At 51.5% G+C, this 25,183-nt stretch overlaps 1 protein-coding gene and 1 long non-coding RNA gene across 4 annotated transcripts in view; one reads left to right on the forward strand and one right to left on the reverse strand.

Moving 5' to 3' along the window:
* Nucleotides 1-25,183, reverse strand: part of LOC117068733 — an 89,172-nt gene that overhangs the window by 41,728 nt on the left and 22,261 nt on the right. The gene's annotated exons all lie outside the window — the stretch shown is intronic.
* MYL9 (myosin light chain 9) lies at nucleotides 5,633-13,670 on the forward strand. 2 transcript variants are annotated; one of them, XM_033186329.1, is made up of 4 exons: nucleotides 5,633-5,765; nucleotides 8,989-9,198; nucleotides 11,882-12,043; nucleotides 12,930-13,670. In XM_033186329.1, the coding sequence occupies exons 2-4, from the start codon at nucleotides 9,015-9,017 to the stop codon at nucleotides 13,100-13,102; spliced, it is 519 nt and encodes a 172-aa protein (XP_033042220.1). In that variant the 5' UTR covers nucleotides 5,633-5,765; nucleotides 8,989-9,014; the 3' UTR covers nucleotides 13,103-13,670. The 2 variants fall into 2 exon arrangements, with proteins under 2 accessions (XP_033042220.1, XP_033042219.1); XM_033186328.1 differs by lacking the exon at nucleotides 5,633-5,765 and adding an exon at nucleotides 5,794-5,917.

Raw genomic sequence — 25,183 nt, forward strand, 5'->3', positions numbered from 1 at the left:
CAGCTACCCGGGAAGCTGAGGCAGGAGAATGACGTGAACCCGGGAGGCAGAGCTTGCAGTGAGCCAAGATCGCACCACTGCACTCCAGCCTGGGCAACAAAGCAAGACTGCATCTCAAAAAAAAAAAAAAAACCTGAAAGCTAAAACTATCAAACTCTTAAAAGAAAACAGAAGTGTAAACATTTATAACCTTGGATTAGGCAATGATTTCTTGGGTATGACACCAAAGCACAAGCAACCAAAGAAAACACAGATAAACTAAACTTCAAGGTTAAAAACACTTGTGCTTCAGCCAGGCGTGGTGGCTCACGCCTGTAATCCCAGCACTTTGGGAGGCTGAAGCTGGAGAATCACGAGGTCAGGAGTTCAAGACCAGCCTGATCAAGATAGTGAAACCCCGTCTCTACTAAAAATACAAAAATTAGCCAGGTCCCAGCTACTCGGGAGGCTGAGGCAGAAGAATCACTGGAACCCAGGGGGCAGAGGTTGCAGTGAGCCGAGATCGCACCACTGCCCTACAGCCTGGGTGACAGAGCAAGACTCTGTCTCCAAAAAAAAAAAAAGAAACTTGTGTTTCAAAGAACACTATCAAGAAAGTGAAAGGATAACCCACATAATAGGAGAAAATATTTCCAACTCATGTATCTGATAAGGGTGCAATAGCCGGAATATATAAAGAATTTCTATAGCTCAAAATCAAAAGACAAATTTTTAAATAGGTAAAGGATCTAAATAGATACTTTTTTTTTTTTTTTTTTTTGAGACAGAGTCTCACTCTGTTGCCCAAGCTGGAGTGCAGTGGCACGATCTTGGCTCACTGCAAACTCCACCTCCCAAGTTCAAGTGATTCTTGTGCCTCAGCCTCCCCAGTAGCTGAGACTACAGGCACCCACCACCACCCCCAGCTAACTTTTGTATTTTTAGTAGAGACAGGGTTTTGCCATGTTTGCCAGGCTGGTCTCAAACTCCTGACCTCAGGTGATCTGCCTGCCTCAGCCTCCCAAAGTGCTGGGACTACAGGCGTGAGCCACCACAGCCAGCCTAAATAGACACTTCTTTGAAGAAGACACACAAATCTCCAATGATAAGCATGTGAAAAATGCTCAACATCTTCAGTCACTAGACAAATGCAAATCAAAACCACAATGAGATACCACTTCACACCCGATAGGATGACTAGAATTAAAAAGACAAGCAGGGCCAGGTAGCTGTAGTCCCAGCTACCTGGGAGGCTGAGGTGGAAGGATTGCTAAGCCCAGGAGTTCAAGTCCAGCCTGGGGTAACGTAGTGAGACCCTGGCTCTAATACAAAGACAGACGAGTATTAGTGAAGAAGTAGAGAAACTGAAACCATACACTGCCGGTGGGAATTCAAAATGGTACAACATTGTGCAAAATAGTTTGGAAGTTCCTTAAAAGGTTAAACATAGAGGTGTAACCATAAGACCCAGCAGTTCCACTCTTATGTACCTGAGAAAGTGAAAACGTATATCCACACATAAACTTGCAGATTAATGTTCACAGTACCATATTCATAACGGGCAAAAAGTAGAAACAACCCAAATGTCTATCAACTGACAAATGCAAAAACAAAATGTAGCATATAGCCATACAACAGAATACTATTTGGAATGAAAAAGACTGAGGTACTGGGACATTCTACAACACAGATGAACCCTGAAAACATTATGCTAAGTGAAAGAAGCCAGACATTGTATGACTGCATTTGTTTGAAGTTTCTAGAGGAAACAAGCTGGCCAGGCATGGTGGTTCACGCCTGTAATCCCAGCACTCTGGGAGGCCGAGGCAGGCAGATCACTTGAGGTCAGGATTTCGAGACCAGCCTGGACAACATGGTGAAAACCCATCTCTACCAAAAATACAAAAATTAGCTGGGCGTGGTAGCGGGTGCCTGTAATCCCAGCTACTAGGGAGGATGAGGCAGGAGAATCACTTGAACTCAAGAGGCGGAGGTTGCAGTGAGCCCCGTGCACTCCTATCTGGGTGACAGGGCAAGACTCCATCTCAAAACACAAAAACAAGTTTCTACAGTAAACAAGCTGATAGAGAGGGAAAGTAGATCCATAGTCTCCAGGGGCTGGGATGAGAGGAGAATGAGAAATGACTGCTGACAAGTACAGAGTTTCTTTGGGGGATTAGTTACTAAAATGTTCTGGAATTACATAGTAGTGCTGATTACATAGCTTTGTAGATACACTGAATCCATTGAATTGTGTATTTCATAGGTGAATTTTATGGTTTATAAAAGATAACAATTTAAGCTTTTCTTTAAAATACAGAAAACCTGTAGAATAAGAAAAGTATTTACAAATCATATCAAGGGATTAATATCCAAAATATATTTTTAAAACACCTAGAATCTTAAAAAACAAAACAAAATTTAAAAAACAGCTCTTTTAAATAGGCAAAGATTTTTTCTTTTTTTTTTTTTTTTGAGACCGAGTCTCACTCTGTCCACCAGGCTGGAGTGCAGCGACACAATCTCGGCTCACCGCAACCTCTCTGCCTCCCGGGTTCAAGTGAGTCTCCTGCCTGAGCTTCCCGAGTGGCTGGGATTACAGGCATGTACAACCACACCTGGCTAATTTTGGTATTTTTTGTAGAGAATGGGGTTTCACCATGTTGGCCAGGCTAGTCTCAAATTCCAGGCATCAAGTGATCCGTCCACCTAGGCCTCCTAAAGTGCTGGGATTACAGGCAAGAGCAACCACACCAGGCCCCTTGTACACTATTGATGGGAACTGAAAACGGTACAGCCACTACAGAAAACAGTTACTGCAGTTCCTCGGGATGTTAAAAATAGAATAACCATTTGATCCAGCAATTCCATTTCTGGGCATATACCCAAAAGAATTGAAAACAGAGACTTATATGTTCACAATGTCAGGTTAAAAAAACAACAGCAGGAACTTGAAGAGACCCACGTTCACAGAAGCATTACTCAGAATCGCCAAAAAGTGGAAGCAACCAGTGTCCATCCATGATGAATGGATAAACAAAACATGCATACAATGGAGTATTATTCAGCCTTAAAAAGGATGAGAGCCTGGGCAACACGGCGAGACCCCATTTCTACAAAAAGAATTTTTAAAAAATTAGCCAGGGCCAAGCACAGTGGCTCAGGCCTATAATCCTAGCACTTTGGGAGGTCCAGGCAGGAGGACTGCTCGAGGCTAGAGGTTTGAGACCAGGCTGGGCAACACAGGGAGACACTGTTTCTTCAAAAGTAGAAAACTTAGCTGGGTGTGCTGGTGCATGCCTGCAGCCCTAGCTACTTGAGGGGGTTGAGGCAGGGGGACTGCTTGAGCCCAGGAGGTCAAGGCTGCAATGAGTTATAATTGTGCCACTGCATGCCACCCAGGGCAACAGAGTGAGACCCTATCTCACCCCCCCACCCCCAAAAAGAAATTCTGATATACGCTAAACATGGATGAACCCAGAGCTTGAGAACATTATGCCGGGTGAAAGAAGCCAGTGACAAAAGGTCAAATGCTATATGATTCCACTTATATGAGACTCCAATGAGTAGACAAACTCACAGAAAACAGAGATGAATGAAGGCCACCAGGGCAGGGAGAAGGGGGCAAGGTGGAGTTAGTGTTTAACTGGCAGGGAGTTTCGGCTGGGGAAGATGAAAGCGCTCTGGAGATGCATGGTGGTGATGGTTACACAACAAAGTGACTGCACTTAATGCCACCAAACTGTACACTTAAAAACGCTGAAAACGGGCCGGGCGCGGTGGCTCAAGCCTGTAATCCCAGCACTTTGGGAGGCCGAGACGGGCGGATCACGAGGTCAGGAGATCGAGACCATCCTGGCTAACACGGTGAAACCCCGTCTCTACTAAAAAATACAAAAATCTAGCCGGGCGAGGTGGCGGGCGCCTGTAGTCCCAGCTACTCGGGAGGCTGAGGCAGGAGAATGGCGTAAACCCGGGGGGCGGAGCTTGCAGTGAGCTGAGATCCGGCCACTGCGCTCCAGCCTGGGAGACAGAGCGAGACTCTGTCTCAAAAAAAAAAAAAAAAAAAAAAAAAAAAAAAAAAAAAAAACGCTGAAAACGGTAATTTTATGTTATGTATATTTTACCACAATCAAAAAATAAAATTTAAAACAGGGATACTAAAGAAACGTGATGACAAATGATCTTACTTTGGCTCTTGGACCAGAAAAAATTAGTCTAAAGGACGCTATTGGGATAACCGGCACGACCTGGATATGGACTGTGAATTAGGTCATTAAATCAATGTGAAAACTGTCCTGACTTTTATCATTGTACTAGGCTTATTTAAGAGAATCTCCTTTTTAGGAAGTACTCACTGAAACACGTAGAGATAACAGGACATATGTATGGAAGAAACTCTCAAATGGTTGGGGGTAGGAATAAATAAATATAAATGTATGTATATGTATTATATATATGTATATGTATATGGAAAGCAAGAAGAAAATATAATAAAACCCAATGGTAACAAATGGAGAATCCAGATGAAGGTATACAGGGTTCTTTGCACAGTTCTTATAACTTTATCCTAAGTCTGAAATCATTTCAAAATAAAGTTTTTAAAAATTAATTTGTCCAAAATAGAGTTTCTTATCCCTAAACTGCTCCACACAGCAAACCCATCTTAGAAAATGGTAGCTCTATCTTTCTGGTCGCTCAGATCAAAACTCTCAGGGTCCACCCTGACCCTTCTCTTTCACACCCATTCCAATCCACCCGCAGATCCTCCCGGCTGCACCTCGGAAACAGTTTCTGCACTCCTCCCTCGGCCTCCCCGCTAGTCCGGATCACCTTGATCCTTGCTGGGTCGCTCCTCACAGGTCCCCTGCTCAGGGACTCGGCCCCCTCTGCGCTATTTTCAACACATCACCCAAAAGGATTCCGTCAAAACCCAAGCCAGGTCGTCACTCCTTGCTCAGAACCCTCCGACACCCCACGTGGCCTATGGGGAGCCACCGAGGGGTCCCTGCTCCTTCTCAGCCCCTCCGGCTCCCGCCCCCATCCTCCTGCTGCTGGTGACCCTGAGCCCAGGAGCCCTCACCCCTGCACCTCCTGTCTGCCCAATGTCACTGCCCACAGCACCCTGCAGAACAGCCCACGAGCCCCCCAGGACCCCGCTCCTTCGAGGCCCCAGGCCGCTGAGCTACTTGTTCATCGTATTTCCCTCCACGAAACCAGTGCTTCCCAAGTGGGTCCTTCGGTCTCGCTCTGGTGGGTGGCCGTTGATGTGGACAGAGCGAGTCATCAGGCATTGGGGTCCCTGGGGACTCCCTCACCCACTGCCTCTGCCCTCCCCCCACCGAGAGCCGTTCCCACGGCTGCGCTCCCACGGCTCCCACGGCCCACACAAGCGGGAGGCCTCTGGGGAAGCGGCGCTGGACGTTCCGCTTGCCTCGCTGGAGGGGAAGGGGCAGCCCAGAGCGAACCCCCACTCCCCTACTACCATTGCTTGCTCACCCCATCACCTCCTTTCCCTATAAGGCCCTCTGTGCAGCCAGGGTTGGCACAGCAAGGAAGGGGGGGGCTCACCCTAGAGCGCCCCCGCCTGCCAGCCCGTGGGCCGAGGCCAAATAAGGCCGGACTGCAGCCGAGGGCCCCTCCACCCCGCCCCGCGGCCCCGCCCCGCGCACATTCTTCTGCCTTGTAAGGCCCGGCCGCCGCGCCCCGCCCCCGCCTGGAGTCCCGACCCGACGGCCGGCCCAGTTCCACGCACCCAGCGAGCCCGAGCGCCTTCTCCGCACCAGGTGGGAGCCGGGGCCCAGGGGTCTTGAGAATGGGCCTGATTGCCCAGGGCTGGAGATGAAAGGTGGCCCGGGCCCAACCCGGCTGTCACGGGAGACAGAGGCGGGCCCCACGGACTGGGATGTGGTAGGGTCTGTTGGGCACAGATCGCGGGGTAAGCTGGGGCAGCGCCTTTGTTAGGGGCCGACAGGGACTCTGGCCAGGGGCCGGGCAGCAGGAAGGCTGCTCTGGCCTCTGGGAAGCAGTGGTCCTGCGGCAAGGGAAGGCCGTCGTCCAGGCCCTGCCCCTTTGCTAAGGAGCTAGAGACGCCAAGCCCAGAGCTCCAGGGGGGCTGGGAAGCCTGGTTGCAAGGATGCCGGGGAGGGGGGTTGCCGTCACCAGTACCCCAGACCCGGTAAAGGCATGTGGGTCACAGATGGAGAAACAGCCCTGTGGGGCTCCATGCCCCCAGAGCATCCGTGTCCCCTCCCCATCTCCCATCTCCACACCCTGGGCCAGGAGAGAGGGACGGAGACCGGGGCACAGCCAGTGCTGTATGCAGGGACCCAGGCTTCCCCTCTCTGGGTCATCTCGCCTGTGGGTGGGGAAGGTCTGCCGAGGGCCCTGATGGACTCACCCCTGGGGGGAGGACGAGGACTCAGGCCTGGGAGAACCCCATACCTGCTCTTCCCAGCCCTCCAACTGCTCTAAGGAGGAGCCTCAGATGAGGTGCACTCCAGAGGCAGGCATCTGGCCTGCCCAGCCCCAGGGGCTGGAGGTCATGGGGGCACTGCCCTGTGCTGGCTTCAGCCTGGCCTTTTCTGTTATGGTGGGAATCTGGACACCAGGATGGGGGACATGGCCTCTAGTCACAGCCAGGCCAAGCATCAGTGCTGATCCCTGGGGTCCAGGGCCCCTGAATGGGGAAGCGATGGCCCCAGAACTAAAGGCCCCACCCATGCCTGCCCCTCACTCCTCCACCAGTTCTAGAAGGTGCCTCTGGACACACAGAGCCCTTTCCTGCTCCGCTGCCCCAGGCCCGCCTGAGGACCAGTGCTCCCTGTTTTGTTCAAGCCTCGAGGGCACCAGGAGCCAAGTTTGCTCCCCACTGACCCAAACCTAGCCCAGGAATCCTGGCTTCCAGGTAGCCCCTCCCCCTCTCATGGACACTCCATTCCCCTTCTGGGGCCTGTTTTTCTAGCTGCACCATGGGGGGCACCCCTGCCTCTGCCCACCACTTCCCACGATTGCTGGGGTGGACATGGCGGCCTTGTGCAAGCCCGTAAGCACAGTGCCCCCAGCCACACCATGGCAGAGAGTGCAGACTGGGTGGCTATGAAGGCAGAGGGGCCCAGCTGGGCTCAGACCCAGCTGTGGATGGCCTGGCCATGCCTGCCATAGGGACAGTAATGGCCATCACAGCCTCTGTTGGGCACAGTGCACTGCCCCTCTGCATGCAGCCTTCTGTGGGTGCCAGGAGTCAAAGTTCCCGAGAACACTGGACTCAGGCAAGGATTAGGCCCCTCCAAACCATAGGAGAGGAGGGGGCCAGCATCTGGGTACAATGGCACTCCCATCCAGGTCATGGTTGAGGACTTCTGTCTACCTTCCTCAACCATGCAAGAAACACTGAAGGTTGGGTGTGTTGGTCCCTGGGACACAGGCAGCCACTGTCTCATGACTACAGGCAGTGATGGCCCTGGGGACCAGCTGGGGCTGGCCAGGATCCCGGTCCAGGGTTGATGATCTCAAAGCCCAAGGACCGAGAATGACTTGAACAGAGTCATGGGAGGAAGGCCTGGAAACAGCTCAAGTTGCAACCACACAGCCTAGGGTGAACAAGAGGCAGAGCAGGCTACCTGGAGGCCCTGGGCCCGGGGGTTCGGGCAGAGGAAAGAGGGGCCACAGTCCTGGAACCTTAGCCAGGCCCACTGCCCCAGCCGAGGGAAGGAGGCACTGGGTCTTCAGGCGCATATCCCCACAAGCCGTGACAAGCGTTCAGGGAAAGAGTCCCAGGCCTGGCCTCAGTTTTCCCATCTGTACAGTGGAAGCAGCAGACTGGCCGTAGTTGCCTTCATATAGTCATTCATCAAATAAACATCTGTCAGCCCCACTATGGCCTGGGGTTGGCGTAAACTGGGGCATCTATGCTGGCCCACAAGGGAGAGAGATCTTTAACTGTTTACTGTGGAAGCAAGCGTGCAGGGAACAGCTCCACAGGAGGTGGGGGTCTCAAGAACTGGGCTGGAGAAGAAAGAGCAGAGGGGAGGAGGGACCACAGAGGAAAGCCTGGAGTGTCCAGTGAACTACAGAGGTCCGAAGGACAGGACTGTGGGTCACAAGTGGGACTCACACAGGGCCTTGAATGCCAGGATAAGGGACCCAGACTTGCTCTGAGGGGTGGCAGGAACCTTCGAGGGCTTCGGAGTGACAGGTGTAGGTCGGCGTCTGTATGGGACAGAAGAGGCCGGCTGGAAGCTAAGAAGCCAGGTCTAAGCAAGGGTGAAGAAGCTGGGGTTCTCAGCCCAAGCAAGCCTCACTCCCTGATAAGCACTGGGGAGTGAGAACAATCAGTGGGACCCAGGATCAGGCCATGACCACTCCCCATTGGGGGGCTGGTCAAGCTCCCTGAGGTGGGCAGGCAGGGGTTTGACTGCCCAGAGCCTCCTAGAATATCAGGCGGGCAGTGGAGGGATGGAGTGGGAGGGTAAGGAACGGCAGGAATGCAGGACTGCTGATCCAGCTCCTTCCTGCGGGGCCAGGGAGCCTGGATGGCAGCCCAGGAGAGCCCTGACTGACTCCCATGAGTGGACCCACCTTGTCACATAGAAAGAGAGACGGACAGTGTAAATGCTATTAAGGATTAAAGGAGATAAAGCATGGTAATGGTTGGCACCAAGCCCAATCCTAAGTGTTTTACCCAAACAGTCACAGCCAAAATAGCTGACTCTATGCCCGGCACTGTTCCAGGAACTCTCCGGCACTGGGTCAGTTAATCCCTACTGCTGGGCACTCCTCATGTCCCAAGTCCCAGATGAAGACTCTCGGGCTCAGAGAGACAGAGGAAGTTGTTCAGAATCGCACAGCCCACACTTGTGTGCTTTTGTGAAGAACTGGCTGGTGGGAGCCCCAAATCCGTGGGTAGCCTTGAATGCCAGGCCCAAGTGCTAAAAGCCTGTCTGGAGGAGGCAGGAAGTTTCCCTGGCCCAGAGTCATGGGCCACCCAACCCCCACCCCTTCCTGCAGGGAAGCCCCACCCACCAGAAGCCAAGATGTCCAGCAAGCGGGCCAAAGCCAAGACCACCAAGAAGCGGCCACAGCGGGCCACATCCAATGTCTTCGCAATGTTTGACCAGTCCCAGATCCAGGAGTTTAAGGAGGCTTTCAACATGATTGACCAGAACCGTGATGGCTTCATTGACAAGGAGGATCTGCACGACATGCTGGCCTCGCTGGGTGAGCTGGGACAGGGACAGGGTGAGATGGATGGGGCCAGGCAGGCTCTGCCAATCATTTACAGGGCCCCTCCTGTGTAGTGAGACGCGTGGTGTCCACCTTAGAGAATAGTTGCCATTACTTAGTCCGTTCAACAGGAAAACTGAAGCACAAAGCAGGTCCACCACTGGGTCTGAACGTAGAGAGGCTGACTCCACAGTGGGCCTGTCTTAGGCAGATTTGTGCACTGGGCTGCCAGGTATCATTTCATTGAAAGAAAGGGGTCAGCTGGCCGGGCATGGTGGCTCACACCTGTAATGCCAGCATTTTGGGAGGCCGAGGCAGGCAGATCACGAGGTCAGAAGATCGAGATCATCCTGGCTAACATGGTGAAACCCCGTCTCTACTGAAAATACAAAAATTAGCCAGGCGTGGTGGCAGGTGCCAGCTACTCCGGAGGCTGAGGCAGAATAATGGTATGAACCCGGGAGGTGGAGCTTGCAGTGAGCCAAGATCGCGCCACTGCACTCCAGCCTGGGCGACAGAGCAAGACTCCGTCTCAAAAAAAAAAAAAAAAGGGTCAGCATCTAAATGAAAGCGAACTGCAGGCTGTCCACTGCACAGATGGGGAAACTGAGGCCTAGAGGGGAGGCCAGACCAGCTCCCCTCCTTTAGAGGTCACCCATCCCAGGCTCTCATAGCCTCTCTGGTCCCAGTGACTTCCTCAAGATCAGGACCTTAGAACTAAGGATACAAAAATCAAGTCCAATTCTCTACTGCAGATAGGGAAATACAGGCCCAGAGGCAAGGCCTCCAGAGACCATGCCTCAACCCATAGGACTGCCCCGACATCCCTCCCAAAGTGCTGGCCACAGCCAGCCACTCTCAGCCCAGTTCCCGCACACCCCTCATGCTGGGTGACAGCATCCAGACCAGACACTCCCTGGGGGAGGGAGAGTCCAGGACCAGAGGACACAGCCCCATGACAGTCAAGCCTCGAGCTTTGGGGCCAGAGAGTCAGTCCCTGGTACAGCCCTGTGCACATGCCTCTTCCTGTGAAATAAGGCCATGGCCCTGATGTTTACCCACGAGGCATTGAGTGGGAAAACCAGGCAACCCTGAGTGGGAGAACTGACAGCACACTGCCCCCCTGCCCTGAGGACCAAACCTCTCCCAGCTTCAGGCCAGGCTCGCTTGAAGACTCCCTCTCCCAGGAGGTCACCTGGCAGGAAGTAAACTCCAGGGTTCTTTTTTTTTTTTTTTTTTTTTTCCTGAGACGAAGTCTCACTCTGTTGTCCAGGCTGGAGTGCAGTGGCACCATCTCGGCTCACTGCAACCTCCGCCTCATGGGTTCAAGAGATTCTCCTGCCTCAGCCTCCCCAGTAGCTGGGTTTTACAGGCGCCTGCCACCACGCCCAGCTAATTTTTGTATTTTTAGTAGAGACAGGGTTTCGCCATGTTGGCCAGGCCGGTCTCAAACTCCTGAGCTCAGGTGATCCACCCGTCTCAGCCTCCTTAACTACTGGGATCACAGGCGTGAGCCACCATGCCTCGCCAACTCCAGGGTTCTTATCTGGGGCCTTCCCAGCTTCATGGAAGGACTGAAGCCTGGTGAGAGAAGGGGCTGGGCTTAAGTACCCCATAGGAGTCCTGGTGTCACAGCTCCTCTTGGGCCTCAGCTGCCCTGGCCATCCCAGGGGGACACAGCGGGGTGTGTGAGACTCAGGGACATGAAAACTTCCTATTTCCAAGGCCACACCCTGCACCCAGGCCCCTGAGACTTCATGACAGCCCTGGGTGTCTACCCAGAAAAACATGCATCGTGTCTGTAGCTCATATCAGTGGGTCTGCAGATGAGCCACACCCTCATCTTCAAGTTAAAAACAAGAGCAGCAAATATAATCATCATATTAATAATAAGCCCTGCAGGTATTATCTTAAATCTCAAAGCAATCCTGTTGAACAGATGCAATTATCATTCCCTCTTTACAAACAAGGAAACTGAGGCTCAGAGAGGTTAAGTAATTTACCCAAGGTCACACAGCTACCAAGTAGTGGGGCTGCAATAGAAACCCAGCAGTTGATTCCAGAGTCCACAGGCCTGTGCCAGTCATTGTTATGAGCCTTTTGCAAATACTGTCTTATTGTCTTCACAATTCCCCTAAGAGATGGGGGAAACCAAGGTGCACAGCTGGGATCCAAATCCAGGCCTGTCTGACAGCAAAGCACTATGTCTGGACTTAGGAGTTAGGCTGCCTGGGTTCAAATGCCAGGTCTACTCAAGCCTCCTCCTTACTTGCTGTCTGACCCTGGACAAGTCGCCTGGCCTCTCTGTGCCTCAGCTTCCGTACCTGTGACGTGGGTAAGAATGCTGATTTCACAGGGTGGTGAAAGTTAAATGCAATAAGGCACGTGGGCCACCAGCCACAGTGAGCAGTCTGCAGAGGGTTGTTTTTATTATACTTTAGAGAGCACTGCCGACTGCTGACATCCAGGCCACAGGAGGAAACTGGTGGAAGCAGCCAGGGACTCCCGGCGCCCACTGCTGTGGCTCCCCTAGCGCCATGCTTTCCAGTTCACAAAACCCACTACCTCCCGTCTCACACAGAACCGTGAAGGGCAGGGGTGGGGGGCGGGGGTGGAGTTGCCCCAGCTGGGGACAGAGGGCCCAGGACCACAGGCTGGAACACACCGCCTGCCACAGGGAAGAACCCCACAGACGAATACCTGGAGGGCATGATGAGCGAGGCCCCGGGGCCCATCAACTTCACCATGTTCCTCACCATGTTCGGGGAGAAGCTGAACGGCACGGACCCCGAGGATGTGATTCGCAACGCCTTTGCCTGCTTCGACGAGGAAGCCTCAGGTCCGTGGCGCCCCTACCACCACCCTGCATGCAAGTGGGGCCGGGCCACCCCAGGCATTCCGTGCCTCTGCCCCTAAGGGCCAGAACAGACATCACCCATCTCCCAGGTTCTGTTACCAGAACTATAAAAGCCAGGCCACCTCCTTATTGTCCCCGCAAAGGCTAGGCCAGAACAGCCCATGCCCCAAGGCTCCTGCCTTCTTGATCTCCCCTGCTGGCCCAATGCACATTCTCCATCTGCTTTAGATCTTTCCGGAAATCAAACCATTTCATGCCTTTCTTGCCAAGAAGGTATAGAAACTGGCTCCCATCCTCAGATCTCCTAACGGACGTTTTGTCCCTCAGCTCATTTTTCCCAGGGACATGTCAGGGTAATGATGGCCATGGTAACATTGCTTGGGCCTGCACAGGCCTGACTGCCTTCACGGTCCCTCACCAGAATGGCAACATGTTCATCCCAGTTTTCTAGATTAAACAGGCACACGGAAGCTAAGGGCCTTGCCCAAAGGCACACAGCCAGGGAGAATGCGAATCAGCATTTCAACCCAGGCAGCAGAACTCCAGAGTTCACGTTTCAAACAGGGCATACCCAGCGCCCCCAGCGTTCACAGCCTCAAGTTCCCCAAGTGACACCTTGGAGGCAGTCCCACTGCACAACTCCTCCCCACAGGACCCGGGCACCCCTTCACGTGGGATCCGACACCCCTTCACGTGCATCCCCACACCCCTCCTGCCTCGTCCTCATTCCTCAGACTGACTAGAGACTAAGATGGTATCTTCCCAGCCCCTCTAGGTCTGCAAGAGCTGCCAGGGGGCTGAGGGATGGGGCTGCTATGTGTGTCTCAGCCCGAGTTTCTGCTCTCACCCACCCTGCCCCTGCCCCCAGGTTTCATCCATGAGGACCACCTCCGGGAGCTGCTCACTACCATGGGTGACCGCTTCACGGACGAGGAAGTGGATGAGATGTACCGGGAGGCGCCCATTGATAAGAAAGGAAACTTCAACTATGTGGAGTTCACCCGCATCCTCAAACATGGCGCCAAGGATAAAGACGACTAGGCCACCCCAGCCCCCGGACACTCTAGCCCCCGCCAGTCACCCCTCCCCGCACACACTCATCCATACCAGCTCCCTGCCCATGACCTTCGCTCAGGGATCCCCCCTTTGAGGGATTAGGGTCCCAGCTCCCAGTGGAAGAAACAGGCCAGGAAAACTGCGTGCCGAGCTGAGGCAGGTATTCCCACGGTGACCCCAGAGCCCTGGGCTGGAGTCTCTGACACCTCCAAGGAAAGACCACCTTCTGGGGACATGGGCTGGAGGGCAAGACCTACAGGCACCGAGGGAAGACCCCATTCCCGGGCTGCTCCCCGAGGAGGAAAGGGCTCTGTGTGCCCCCCAGGAGGAAAAGGCCCTGAGTCCTGGGATCCTACACCCCCTCACGTGCATCCCCACACACATGCAAGCTCACCAAGGTCCCCTCTCAGTCCCCTCCTCTACACCCTGACCAGCCACTGCCGCACACCCACCCAGAGCGCACCACCTGCCACGAGAGTGTGCTCAGGAGTTGCAGGCAGCATGGACATCTGTCCCAGAGGAGGCAGAATCTCCAATAGACGGCTGAGCACTGCTTCTGGTCTGTGTGTGTGTGGTTGGGGTGAAATAAGGGGACTCCGGGCCTGAAATCCTCTCCCACCTTCTCCTGCCATCCCCAGTTACTGCCCTGCTCCTCCCACCCTGGCCCAGGGAAGGACTGGGTATCCTCCAGCCATATGGGCCCTGAAGCCTCTAGGGACCAGAGTCCCCAGTAAGTGGGCTCTATGTTCAGCTGAGACCAGCAGGGGCAGGGGACGGAGGGAATGGGCCTGTTGGCCTTCTCGGGGCTTGTGGGAAAGGGAGGACCACGGGAATCACCACAGCTAATCCTGTTGAGGGTTCCAGGCCTCTTGGGGGGCAGAGGTCAGGCCACACAGCCCTCCAGAAGAACATGGAGCCTCCAGGAACAGCAATGAGGCAGGCATCCCAGCAGCTCAGGGTTGGAGGTGGGAACGAGGGGCTTCCCAGCCCCGGGCAGCTGGAGGGCGAGTTCAGCCCCAGGACCAGCAGAGCAGGGGCCACAGCCTTCCATGCCCCTGTGTACGTAGGGTGGGCAGGGCTGGGACCCCTGCTACTAGTGGATCATGGGGACACTGATGGCAGTGCCTGGGACCTAAGAGGGGCAGAAAGAGCACTGAATGAGCAGAGAATCCAGAGGGGCAGAGACTGCCTGGGTCACCCAACGGGCCTGGAGCAGAGTGAAGGCCGGACCCACCCCACCTGACCCGGGTGAGTGGACCCAGCTTGATCCTGAGGCCTTCTCCAGAAGTCACCCAGCGCAGGCAGCTGAAGCACTCAGCAAAGGGGGAGCTGAGCACCAGGGGACCCTGTGCCTGACCAGGAGGCCCTAACCTCCCACAGGCCTCAACGCCAGGCCCTGCTCAGAGCCTGGCTGAAACTCCTCATCCTGGCTCCAAACGGAGCCCCAAAAGCCCCCGGTATCAACTCTAGAAGGGGCGAGACCCGAACAAGCTCCAAACCAGGCCCAATAGTATCCCAAACTCGGTCCCAACCACGTTCTCACCCCTGGCCACAGGCTGCAGTCCTCCAGCTACACACACGGCCCTGGGCGACCCTAAGCCTAGCCACCTATTCGATGCTGCCAGACCCAAGGGTGTGGGAGGGGGGTCTCAGAGTGTCCCAGGGTACAGACCACACATGCCCGGACACCAGGGTCATAAGGTCCTCTCAGCAGAGCCACTGCAGCACCAAAGGCATTTCTGGAAGGAGGCAAGGACGTGTCATCTAGATGTCAAGCCCCAGTGTGCAATTCTGTCACAGCCCACCCCACCTCCACCCCGAGACAGAAGAGCTTCGCATACAGGCGGGAAGAGGTCAGGACCAGTCCAGCCTCACTGGCTTCAGAACTGGCCTGGGGGCTACTGTGACCCACAGGAAGGGAAGAGGAAAGCACTCTGGTCAGGGCAGGGCAGGGCAGAGCAGGGCAGGGCAGGACCTGCAGCACCCGCAGGCCAGCAGTAAAGGACCCCCAGAACTTTCCAAGTCTAGCACAAAACCCAGAAGCCACAAAGGAAAAGACTGGCAGATTTAAATGCATGAAGTCAAAATTATTTTTATAGGGCTAAAGAAACCATAAGCAAAGTGAAAAGCCAAATGCATACTGGGAGGAAATATTTGCAGCATATTTAACTAAACAAGAGTTAACACTAATCTATATAAAGCTTCAATAATTCAATCAGAAAAACAACGCAGTAGGAAAAAAATGGTAACATGAAAAGGAATCTCAGAAGAAATGCATACACTTCTTTTTTTTTTTTTTTTTTCTGAAACAGAGTCTCGTTCTTTCTCCCAGGCTGGAGTGCAGTGGCACGATCTTGGCTCACTGCAACCTCCGCCTCCCAGGTTCAAGCGATCCTTCTGCCTCAACCTCCTGGTTGCTGAGACTACAGGTACATGCCACCACATCCAGCTAATTTTTGTATTTTTAGTAGAGACGGGGTTTCACCATGTTCGCCAGGACAGTCTCGATCTCTTGACCTTGTGATCTGCCCGCCTCAGCCTCCCAAAGTGCTGGGATTACAGGGGTGGGCCACCGCACCCGGCCAAAATACGTACACTTAATAAGAACACTTTAAATACCACCAAATACATTTTTAAGTGCTCAACATCATTGTAAAACTGTAAATTTTTCTATTTCTTCCTAGTATTTGTCTAGCTTTTTGAGACTGGGTCTCTCTTGCTCAGGCTGGAGTGCAGTGGTGTGATCATAGTTCCTGCAGCCTAGAACTCCTGGGCTAAAGCAATTCTTCCACCTGAGCCTCCTGAGCAGCTGGTACTATAGACCTGTGCCACCACACCTGACTAATTTTTTTTTTTTTTTTTGTAGAGACGGGGCCTTGCTATGTTGCCCAGGCTGGTGTCAAAATCCTGGGCTCAAGCAATCCTCCCACCTTGGCCTCCCAAAGCGGTGAGATTATAAGTGTAAGCCACCACGCCTGGCCTTAATTTTTAAATTTTTGTGGTTTTTCTTTTTTTTACAGAGTTTCACTCTTGTTGCCCAGATGGAGTGCAATGGCATGATCTCAGCTCACGGCAAGCTCCACCTCCCAGGTTCAAGCAATTATCCTGCCTCAGCCTCCCAAGTAGCTGGGATTACAGACACCCGCCACCACACCTGTATAATTTTTTGTATTTTTAGTAGAGACAGGGTTTCACCATGTTGGCCAGGCTGGTCTCAAACTCCTGACATCAGGTGATCTACCTGCCTTGGCCTCCCAAAGTGCTGGGATTATAGGCCTGTGCCACCACACCTAGCCAATTTTTAAATTTTTGTTAGAGATGGGGGTCTCACTTTGTTGCGCAGGCTGGCCTCAAACTCTTGGCCTCAAGTGATCCTCCTGAGTAGCTAAGACTACAAGCACATATCACCATACCTGACAGGTTCCTTTTTTATTCCTCCAAAGGCTAGAACTTTTAAAACATTAGAAATTCCATTTATTTTCTGAAAATTTTTGTGTTTCCTTATCTTTCTGGCAGCCTGATTAGACCCTATAAAAGAATCAAAATGAATCTTAAATTGTTTTTTTTTGATACGGAGTTTCACTCTGTCACCCAGAATGGAGTGCAGTGGCATGATCTCAGCTCACTGCAACCTCCACCTCCCAAGTTAAAGTGATTCTCCTGCCTCAGCCTCCTAAGTATCTGGGATTACAGGCATGCACCACCATGCTCAGCTAATTTTGTATTTTTAGTAGAGTTGGGGTTTCACCATGTTGGTCAGACTGGCCTTGAACTCCTGGCCTCAGGTGATCCACCCACCTCGGCCTCCCAAAGTGCTAGGATTACAGGTGTGAGCCACAGCGACTGGCCTAGATCTTAAAATTTAAGAGACATTATAATTTAATTTGATATATTATGGTGGTAGAAGAGTATTTCAAACTCTTATAGACACAGAGATTTGAAGCTTCAGTTCTACAATCTCATTCATATATCACGTTAAACCAAAAAAACACAAAAACTCACTGATCCACATCTCAATGGGCTTTCTCCTTTCAATGTTTCCTTAAGTGACGTGAGATCACAAGCATACAAAATAATGACCAAAAAAAATCTAACAAATCAGGTTTCCTGTCATCTCTCTCTAGATAAAAAACAGACCGCCACCATCCTGATAAACAAAGAGATCATAAAACCATTGTTGCCAGCTATGAGAAGCAGCTTGGTCAAGAGCCAAACACAAAACAGAGAATCAGGCCAGCCATGGTGGCTCACGCCTGTAATCCCAGCATTTTGGGAGGCCAAGGCAGGTGGATCACATGAGGTCAGGAGTTCGAGAGTAGCCTGGCCAACATGGTGAAACCTCATCTCCACTAAACATACAAAAATTACCCAGGTGTGGTGATGCACACCTGTAGTCCCAGTTACTCAGGAGGCTGAGGCAGGAGAATCACTTGAACCCAGGACGTGGAGGTTGCAGTGAGCTGAGATCACGCCACTGCCCTCCAGCCTGGGCAACAGAGTGAGATTCCATTTCAAAAAAGGAAAAGAGGCTGGGGTGGGAGGATCGCTGAAAACCAGAAGTTCAAGGATACACTGAGCTATGATCGCGCCACCGCACACCAGCCTGGGTGACAGAGGGAGACTCTCTCTCTAAAAATATATAAATAAATAAATAAACAAAAAAGGAAAGATAGACAGGTGGGGGAAAACACCAGAGTCCGTGAAAGTATTTGGTGGTGGTGGTGGTTGTTTTTTGAGATGAAGTCTCGCTCTGTCACCCAGGCTGGAGTGTAGTGGGGTGATCTTGGTTCACTGCAATCTCCACCTCCTGGGTTCAAGGGATTCTCCTGCCTCAGCCTCCAGACTAGCTGGGATTACAGGCACACACCACCATGTCCAGCTAACTTTTATATTTTTAGTAGAGTCTGGGTTTCACCATGTTGGCCAGGCTGGTCTCGAACTCCTGACCTCAGGTGATCCATCCACCTCGGCCTCCCAAAGTGCTGAGATTACAGGCGTGAGCCACCGAGCCCAGCCTTACTGTATTGTTTTTTGGTGGTATTGTTATTTTTATTGGTTTTTTCTTTTTTTTGAGATGGAGTTTCACCCTTGTTGCCCAGGCTGGAGTGCAATGGCGCGAACTCGGCTCACCGCAACCTCCGCCTCCTAGATTCAAGCGATTCGCCTGCCTCAGCCTCCCGAGTAGCTGGGATTACAGGCATGCGCCACCATGCCTGGCTAATTTTGTATTTTTAGTAGAGACAGGGTTTCACCATGTTGATCAGACTGGTCTCAAACGCCCAACCTCAGGTGATCTGCCTGCCTCAGTCTCCCGAAGTGCTGGGATTACAGGCGTGAGCCACCGCGCGGCTCATTTTCTTTTTTTTTTTCTGTAGAAGCAGTCTCCCTATGTTGCCCAGGCTGGTCTCAAATTCCTGGGCTCAAGTGATCCTCCTGCCTCATGATATTTTCTATCAGAAGTTGGTTGAATCCATGGATGTAGAACCTTCAGATATGAAGGGACAACTGCAGTCAGAAAGAAAAGCAAATTAAAAATAAGGCATTTCATGCCCATCAGCTTATCAAAATTTAGAGAGAGGGATAACACCATTGGAAAAGATGCAGAGAAGTCTAAGGCATGGGTGATGGGAGGACACACTGGCGCAGCAGCGCAGGAGGGCAACCACGCAGTGCCTGTGAGCAAGCAAATCCCTTCTGATGCAGCAACTCCACACTTGGAAACAAATAGCAGAGAATTGTCCATAGGCCCAGAAGGGGTAGGAACATGTTCACTGAGGCAGCACTGACAGTAGCAGGGAATTGAAGGGAACCTACGTATCTATCAAGAGGAAAATCAGCAAGTGAAACGTGATGAACGCATACTGTGGATACCGCGCAGGACTCAATGTCCACATATCAACAGAGCTACATATCAAAAGCAATGTGAGGGAGAAAAGACAAGGGATGAGAGTATCGCCCAAGAACTTCAGTGTAATTTTAAAACATGCAGACTTAACCACTGCAGAATTGCCCAAGGGACTCTTCACACATAGCCAAGGACCCATTCAAAACCCTCAAGGGTGGATTCCTAGGGTGGGGCGGGGCTTAGAGGTGGTGCCTGGGGACACAGTGATGACCTTGTGTCCTGAATGCAGTGTGTCATATGCAAGTGAGGAGGACAAGGAAAAGACGGAGCCACCCTTACTGGGAAGAGAGAAGGAGTGAAGCTTACATAAGACAGTACCTGAAACTAACAGGGTCCTACCTGATGAATAAACCTCAATAAGGACGGATGGAGAAAGGACACAAAAACTGATGGAGGTTTATCTGCAATTCAGAAGGAACCCTGGTCATCACCCTTAACTGATGAAAAAACAAACCCAATTGCCCGGGCGCGGTGGCTCACGCCTGTACTTCCACCACTTTGGGAGGCCGAGGCGGGCGGATTACTTGAGGTCAGGAGTTTGAGACCAGCCTGGCCAACATGGAGAAGCCCCGTCTCTACTAAAAATACAAAATTAGCCGGCCATGGCGGCGCATGCCTGTAATCCCAGCTACTGAGGAGGCTGAGGCAGGAAAATCGCTTGATCCTGGGAGGCAGAGGTTGCAGTGAGCCAAGATCACACCACTGCACTCCAGCCTGGGCAACAGAGTGAAACTCTGTCTCAAAAAACAAATAAACAAAGCCAAAGTGAAGGAGGAACTTTGCCCGTGGTCTCAGGGCTAGAGATTGGGGCAAGGTAAGGAGAAGGATGTGGAGCCAGATGGAACGTGTCGCAAATGCCTCTGTGAGATCTTTTTGGGGTTTTTTTGTTTTTTTGTTTTTTGAGACAGTCTATCTTTGTCGCCCAGAATGGAGTACAATGGTACGATCATGGCTCACTGCAGCCTTGATCCCCTGGGCTCAAGTAATCCTCCTGCCTCAGCCCCCACAAGTAACTGTGGCTCCATGTGTGTGCCACCACACCTAGCTAATTCTTGTATTTTTTGTAAACACGGGGTTTCACCATGTTGCCCAGGCTGGTATACATTATTTTTAATCATTCTGTGCACAATACAAAGTTTTGACTGTGACCCATCACACCTGGTGAATTGAGTATTCCACGCGTGGCGCCATGTTGGTGCTCAAAACGTTTCAAATGTTGAAGCATTTCAGACTTAGGATTTTCAGATCAGGGATGTTCAAAGTGTATATAGTAAGAAAACACATAGGATTTGCATTTATTGAATGAAGCCCCGTTCAATAAATATAATGGTGTAAAAGCAAATAAGAGAACTGCACCCAAGCAAATAACAGCAACTAAAAAGCAAGCCACAATGCAAAAAATATAATGAGGGAATTCCTACCCAGCGCCTGCTGCAAAAGTCAACAAAATCTGGCACAAAGCCACACAACCAGTTCCTGCCGGACACGATGTTGCCACACTTCACCACTAGGGGACGACGAAGGTCACACAGCGAATTTGGGCCACGATGCTCAGAATTCCTGACCCTGTCTGCTTTCCCAGACAGGCATGGCCTCTTCAGCACCAGTAAGGTCCCCCAAGCTGCAAGATGCTAGGAAGCAATCTCAAGGGACTAGCAGCCCCAGGCCTATTAAGCCCTCAGGAGTCTAAATCAGCCTGGGGTGCCCAAGGGCCCCACTTTGTACCATTCGCTTCCATCCACAATATGGGCATGTTATAAGAAGGTAAGGAATGCTGGGCACGGTGGCTCACACCTGTAATCCCAGCACTTTGGGAGGCTGGGGCGGGTGCATCACTTGATGTCAGGAGTTCCAGACCAGCCTGGCCAACATGGTGAAATCCCAACTCTACTAAAAATACAAAAATTAGCTGGGCGTGGTGGCAGGCGCCTGTAAAACCCAGCTACTGGGGAGGCTGAGGCAGGAGAATCACTTGAACCCGGGAGGCGGAGGTTGCAGTGAGTGGAGTGCCTGGGCAACAAAGCAAGACTCAGTCTCAAAAGAAAAGGCCAGTCGCAGTGGTGCATGTCTGTAATCCCAGCACTTTGGGAAGCCGAAGTGGGTGGATCGCCTAAGGTCAGGAGTTCAAGACCAGCCTGACTAATATGGTGAAACCAGATCTCTACTAAATACAAAAAATTAAGGCCGGGCGCGGTGGCTCAAGCCTGTAATCCCAGCACTTTGGGAGGCTGAGACGGGCGGATCATGAGGTCAGGAGATCGAGACCATCCTGGCGAACACGGTGAAACCCCATCTCTACTTAAAAATACAAAAAACTAGCCGGGTGACGAGGTGGGCGCCTGTGGTCCCAGCTACTCGGGAGGCTGAGGCAAGAGAATGGCGTAAACCCGGGAGACGGAGCTTGCAGTGAGCTGAGATCCGGCCACTGCACTCCAGCCTGGGCGACAGAGCGAGACTCCGCCTCAAAAAAAAAAAAAAAAAAAAAAAAAATTAGCCAGATGTGGTGGCCTATGCCTGTAATCCCAGCTACTTGGGAGGCTGATGCAGGAGAATCGCTTGAACCTGGGAGGCGGAGGTTGCAGTGAACCGAGATCATGCCATTGCACTGGACAACAAAAGCAAAACTCCGTCTCAAAAAAAAGAAAAGACAGCAGGGAAGCTGCAGAACAGGCCAGGCACAGTGGCTGACAGCTGCAATGCCAGCAGTTTGGGAGGCCAAGGTAGGCGGATCACTTGAGCGCAGGAGTTCAAGAACAGCCTGGGCAACATGGCAAGACCCCATATCTACAAAAAATATAAAAATTAATCAGACATGGAGGTGCATGCCTGAAGTCCCAGCTACTAAAGAGGCTAAAGTGGGAGGATCATCGGAGTCTGGGAGGTCCAGGCTGCAGTGAGCTGAGATTGTGCCACTGCAGTCCATCCTGGGTGACACAGCGACTATGTCTCAAAAAAACAAACAACAACAAAAATTAAAATTAAAATTAAATTGCAGAAAGCATTTTTTAGAAAGGGGGAAAAGGGGTAAGTGAGTCATATGCCAGCAAACAGGATATCATCCTCACTTGAGAGATGAGGAAATAGAGGCTCAAAGAGGCAATGCAACCTATCCAGGCTCAATCATACCACTAGGGAACATCAGAACCAGACTCAAAGCCAGGTGGGTCAGACCCTTGTCACTGGGACACTGTACCCCCAGCCCCAGACATATCTGTGAGAAGAGACAAATAGGCAAGGAGAGTATCTGAGGGAGGGAGGGGATATGAAGAAATGACTTCCTCCCACAGAGACCCTCCAAGCCTTCCCCAAGTGGTCCAAGAAGGCCGTCCCAGCTCCCCGAGCCACAACACTTGAGGATGGGTGTCAGGCCTTCACTTGGCTCCCCTTCCTAGCAGGACCCCCAGAGCTACAGTCAGTTTGTTCATTCAGCAACGGCTCATAAGTCTCACTCAGACATTTCCACCTTCAGTTCTTAAGTGTGACTTGATTTTCTCCCCATGTTGGCCTCTACCTTCACCCAATCCCTCTTCAAACTCTGGAAAGCTCTAAGCCAGAATCCTGCCCAAGTCACCAGACTTGTCATACTGTTCCCACTGGGCCCAGAACCCCTTTATCTGAGCTTTAAACTTTACATGGACCACTGTGATTTTCAGTTTTTTGTTTTTTCCCCTAAATAAAGATGGAGTCTTGCCAAGTTACAGGGGCTGGTCTCAAACTCCTTACCTCAAGTGATCTTCCGAACTCAGGAGGATTACAGGCAGCCACCACCGTGCTCAGCTGTGATAGTCTTTTTTTAAAAAATTGAAGCATGGGCTGGGCGCGGTGGTTCACGCCTGTAATCCCAGCACTTTGGTAGGCTGAGGCAGGTGATCCCTTAAGCTCAGGAGTTCAAGACAAGCCTGGGCAACATGGCAAAACTCTGACTCTCCAAAAAAAAAAACAAAAACAAAACCTGAAGCATAATTCACATATGGAAAAATGCATAAATGTCAAGCATGCAACTACACGACCTGCAATGGCCTCTTAACTGGCCTTCCTGACCCTCTCCTCCACCCTCCACAGGGCCATTTCAGGTTGCACTTTCCAAGTCTATCTGACCACATCACTACCCCAGCCAAAAACCTCCAATAGTTTCTCCTGCTCTAAGGATGGAGATCCTCAGAAACAGAATTATAAGCACTCCTCACCTTTGAGAATGAAAAATGAGGCCAGGTGCAGTGGCTCACACTTGGGAGGCTAAGGCAGGCAGATCATTTGGGGTCAGGAGTTGGAGACCTGCCTAGCCAACATGGTAAAACCCCGTCTCTACTAAAAATACAAAAATTAGCCAAGCGTGCTGGCACGTACCTGTAGTCTCGGCTACTCAGGAGGCTGAGGCAGAAGAATTGCTTGAACCCGGGAGGTGGAGGTTGTAGTGAGCCAAGATTGTGTCCAGCCTGGGCAACAGAGAGAGAACAGAGAGACACTCTGTCTCAAAAAAAAAAAGGAAAATGGAAAAGTCAGATCTAAATCTGCCTTTAAGAAGGGAATCCACTGGCTGGGCACGGTGGCTCACACCTGTAATCCCAGAACTTTGGGAGGCTGAGGTAATCATGAGGTCAGGAGTTCGAGACCAGCCTAGCCAACATAGTGAACTCCCGTCTCTACTAAAAATACAAAAATTAGCTGGGTGTAGTGGCATGCACTTGTATTCCCAGCTACTGCGGAGGCTGAGGCAAGAGAATCGCTTGAACCCGGGAGGCGGAGGTTGCAGTGAGCCAAGATTGTGCCACTGTACTCCAGCCTGGGTGACAGAGTGAGACTCTGTCTCAAAAAGAAAAGAAAGGAATCCACTTTAGTTAAAGGCGAACTATCAGGCACATAGTACTTTGCCTTTTTTTTAACATCTTTATTTTTTTTAATTTTTTTCCCTTTATTTTTTTTCCTTCTTTCTTTTTGAGACAGGGCCTACGTTGCTGAGATTGGAATGCAGGAGCATGAACACGGCTCACTGCAGCCTTGACCACCTGAGCTCACGCTATTCTCCCACCTCAGCCTCCTGAGTGGTTGAGACTACAGGCACGTGCCACCACACCTGGCTAATTTTTTTATTTTTTGTAAAGACGGGGTATCACCATCTTGCCCAGTCTGGTCTCAAACTCCCGGGCTCAAGCAATTCACCCACCTCAGACTCCCAAAGTGCTAGAATAACACTTGTGAGCCATCGTGCCCGGCCTTGGTACTTGGTCCTTAAAGGACACTGTTTATTATTCAAATGCTGAGCTGCAAAATGTCTCCATCTGGGGTGATGAGAAAGTAGACTTACAACCCAGTGAACCAAGAGCGTCGCTTCACTGAGTATGGAAGCTGTTGGTCTACCTCAATTTGACGTCTGATTAAGTTTAACTATTTGCTATTGTTGCATTTCCTTTTCTTTACTCTTGGTTTGTCCTTGTCCCATAGCTGTGTGGGGTTTTTAAAAACCATATAATTTGGCCAGGCGCAGTGGATCATGCCTGTAATCCTAGCACTTTGGAAGGCTGAAGAGGAAAGAATGCTTGAGGCCAGGAGTTCAAGACCAGCCTGGCCAACATAGAAGTCCCCATCTCTATAAAACATTTAACAAATTAAGCCGGATGCAGTGGCTCACGCCTGTAATCCCAGCACTTTGGGAGGCTGAGGCAGGTGGATCACCTGAGGTCAGGAGTTCCAGACCAGCCTGGCCAATATGGTGAAACCCTGTCTCTACTAAAAATACAAAAATTAGCCGGGCGTGGTGGCATGTGCCTGTAATCCCAGCTACTTGAGAGGCTGAGGCAGGAGAATTGCTTGATTCCGAGAGGTGGAGGTTGTAGTGAGCCAAGATCACGCCAGTGCACTCCAGCCTGGATGACAGAGTGAGACTCTGTCTCAAAAAAAAATACAGATAGATAGATAGATAGATAGATAGATAGATATGGCTGGGTGTGGTCGCTCACTCCTATAATCCCAACATTTTGGGAGGCCGAGGCAGGTGGATCACCTGAGGTCAGGAGTTTGAGACCAGCCTGACCAACACAAAGCCCGTCTCTACTAAAAATACAAAAATTAGCCAGGTGGCCGGGCGCGGTGGCTCAAGCCTGTAATCCCAGCAATTTGTGAGGTCGAGACGGGCGGATCACGAGGTCAGGAGATCGAGACCA

This window comes from Trachypithecus francoisi, unplaced genomic scaffold (assembly GCF_009764315.1).
Source record: "Trachypithecus francoisi isolate TF-2019V2 unplaced genomic scaffold, Tfra_2.0 Lachesis_group21, whole genome shotgun sequence".
NCBI classification, from domain to species: Eukaryota; Metazoa; Chordata; class Mammalia; order Primates; family Cercopithecidae; genus Trachypithecus; species Trachypithecus francoisi.

What these genes read in the sequence shown, in the direction of transcription:
- MYL9 (XM_033186328.1), top strand. Translation starts at nt 5,821, where the DNA reads ATGAAAGGTGGCCCGGGCCCAACCCGGCTGTCACGGGAGACAGAGGCG. An exon ending in CGACATGCTGGCCTCGCTGG is followed by an intron (nt 9,199 to 11,881) that starts GTGAGCTGGGAC and finishes CGCCTGCCACAG; the next exon opens with GGAAGAACCCCACAGACGAA. An exon ending in CTTCGACGAGGAAGCCTCAG is followed by an intron (nt 12,044 to 12,929) that starts GTCCGTGGCGCC and finishes CCCTGCCCCCAG; the next exon opens with GTTTCATCCATGAGGACCAC.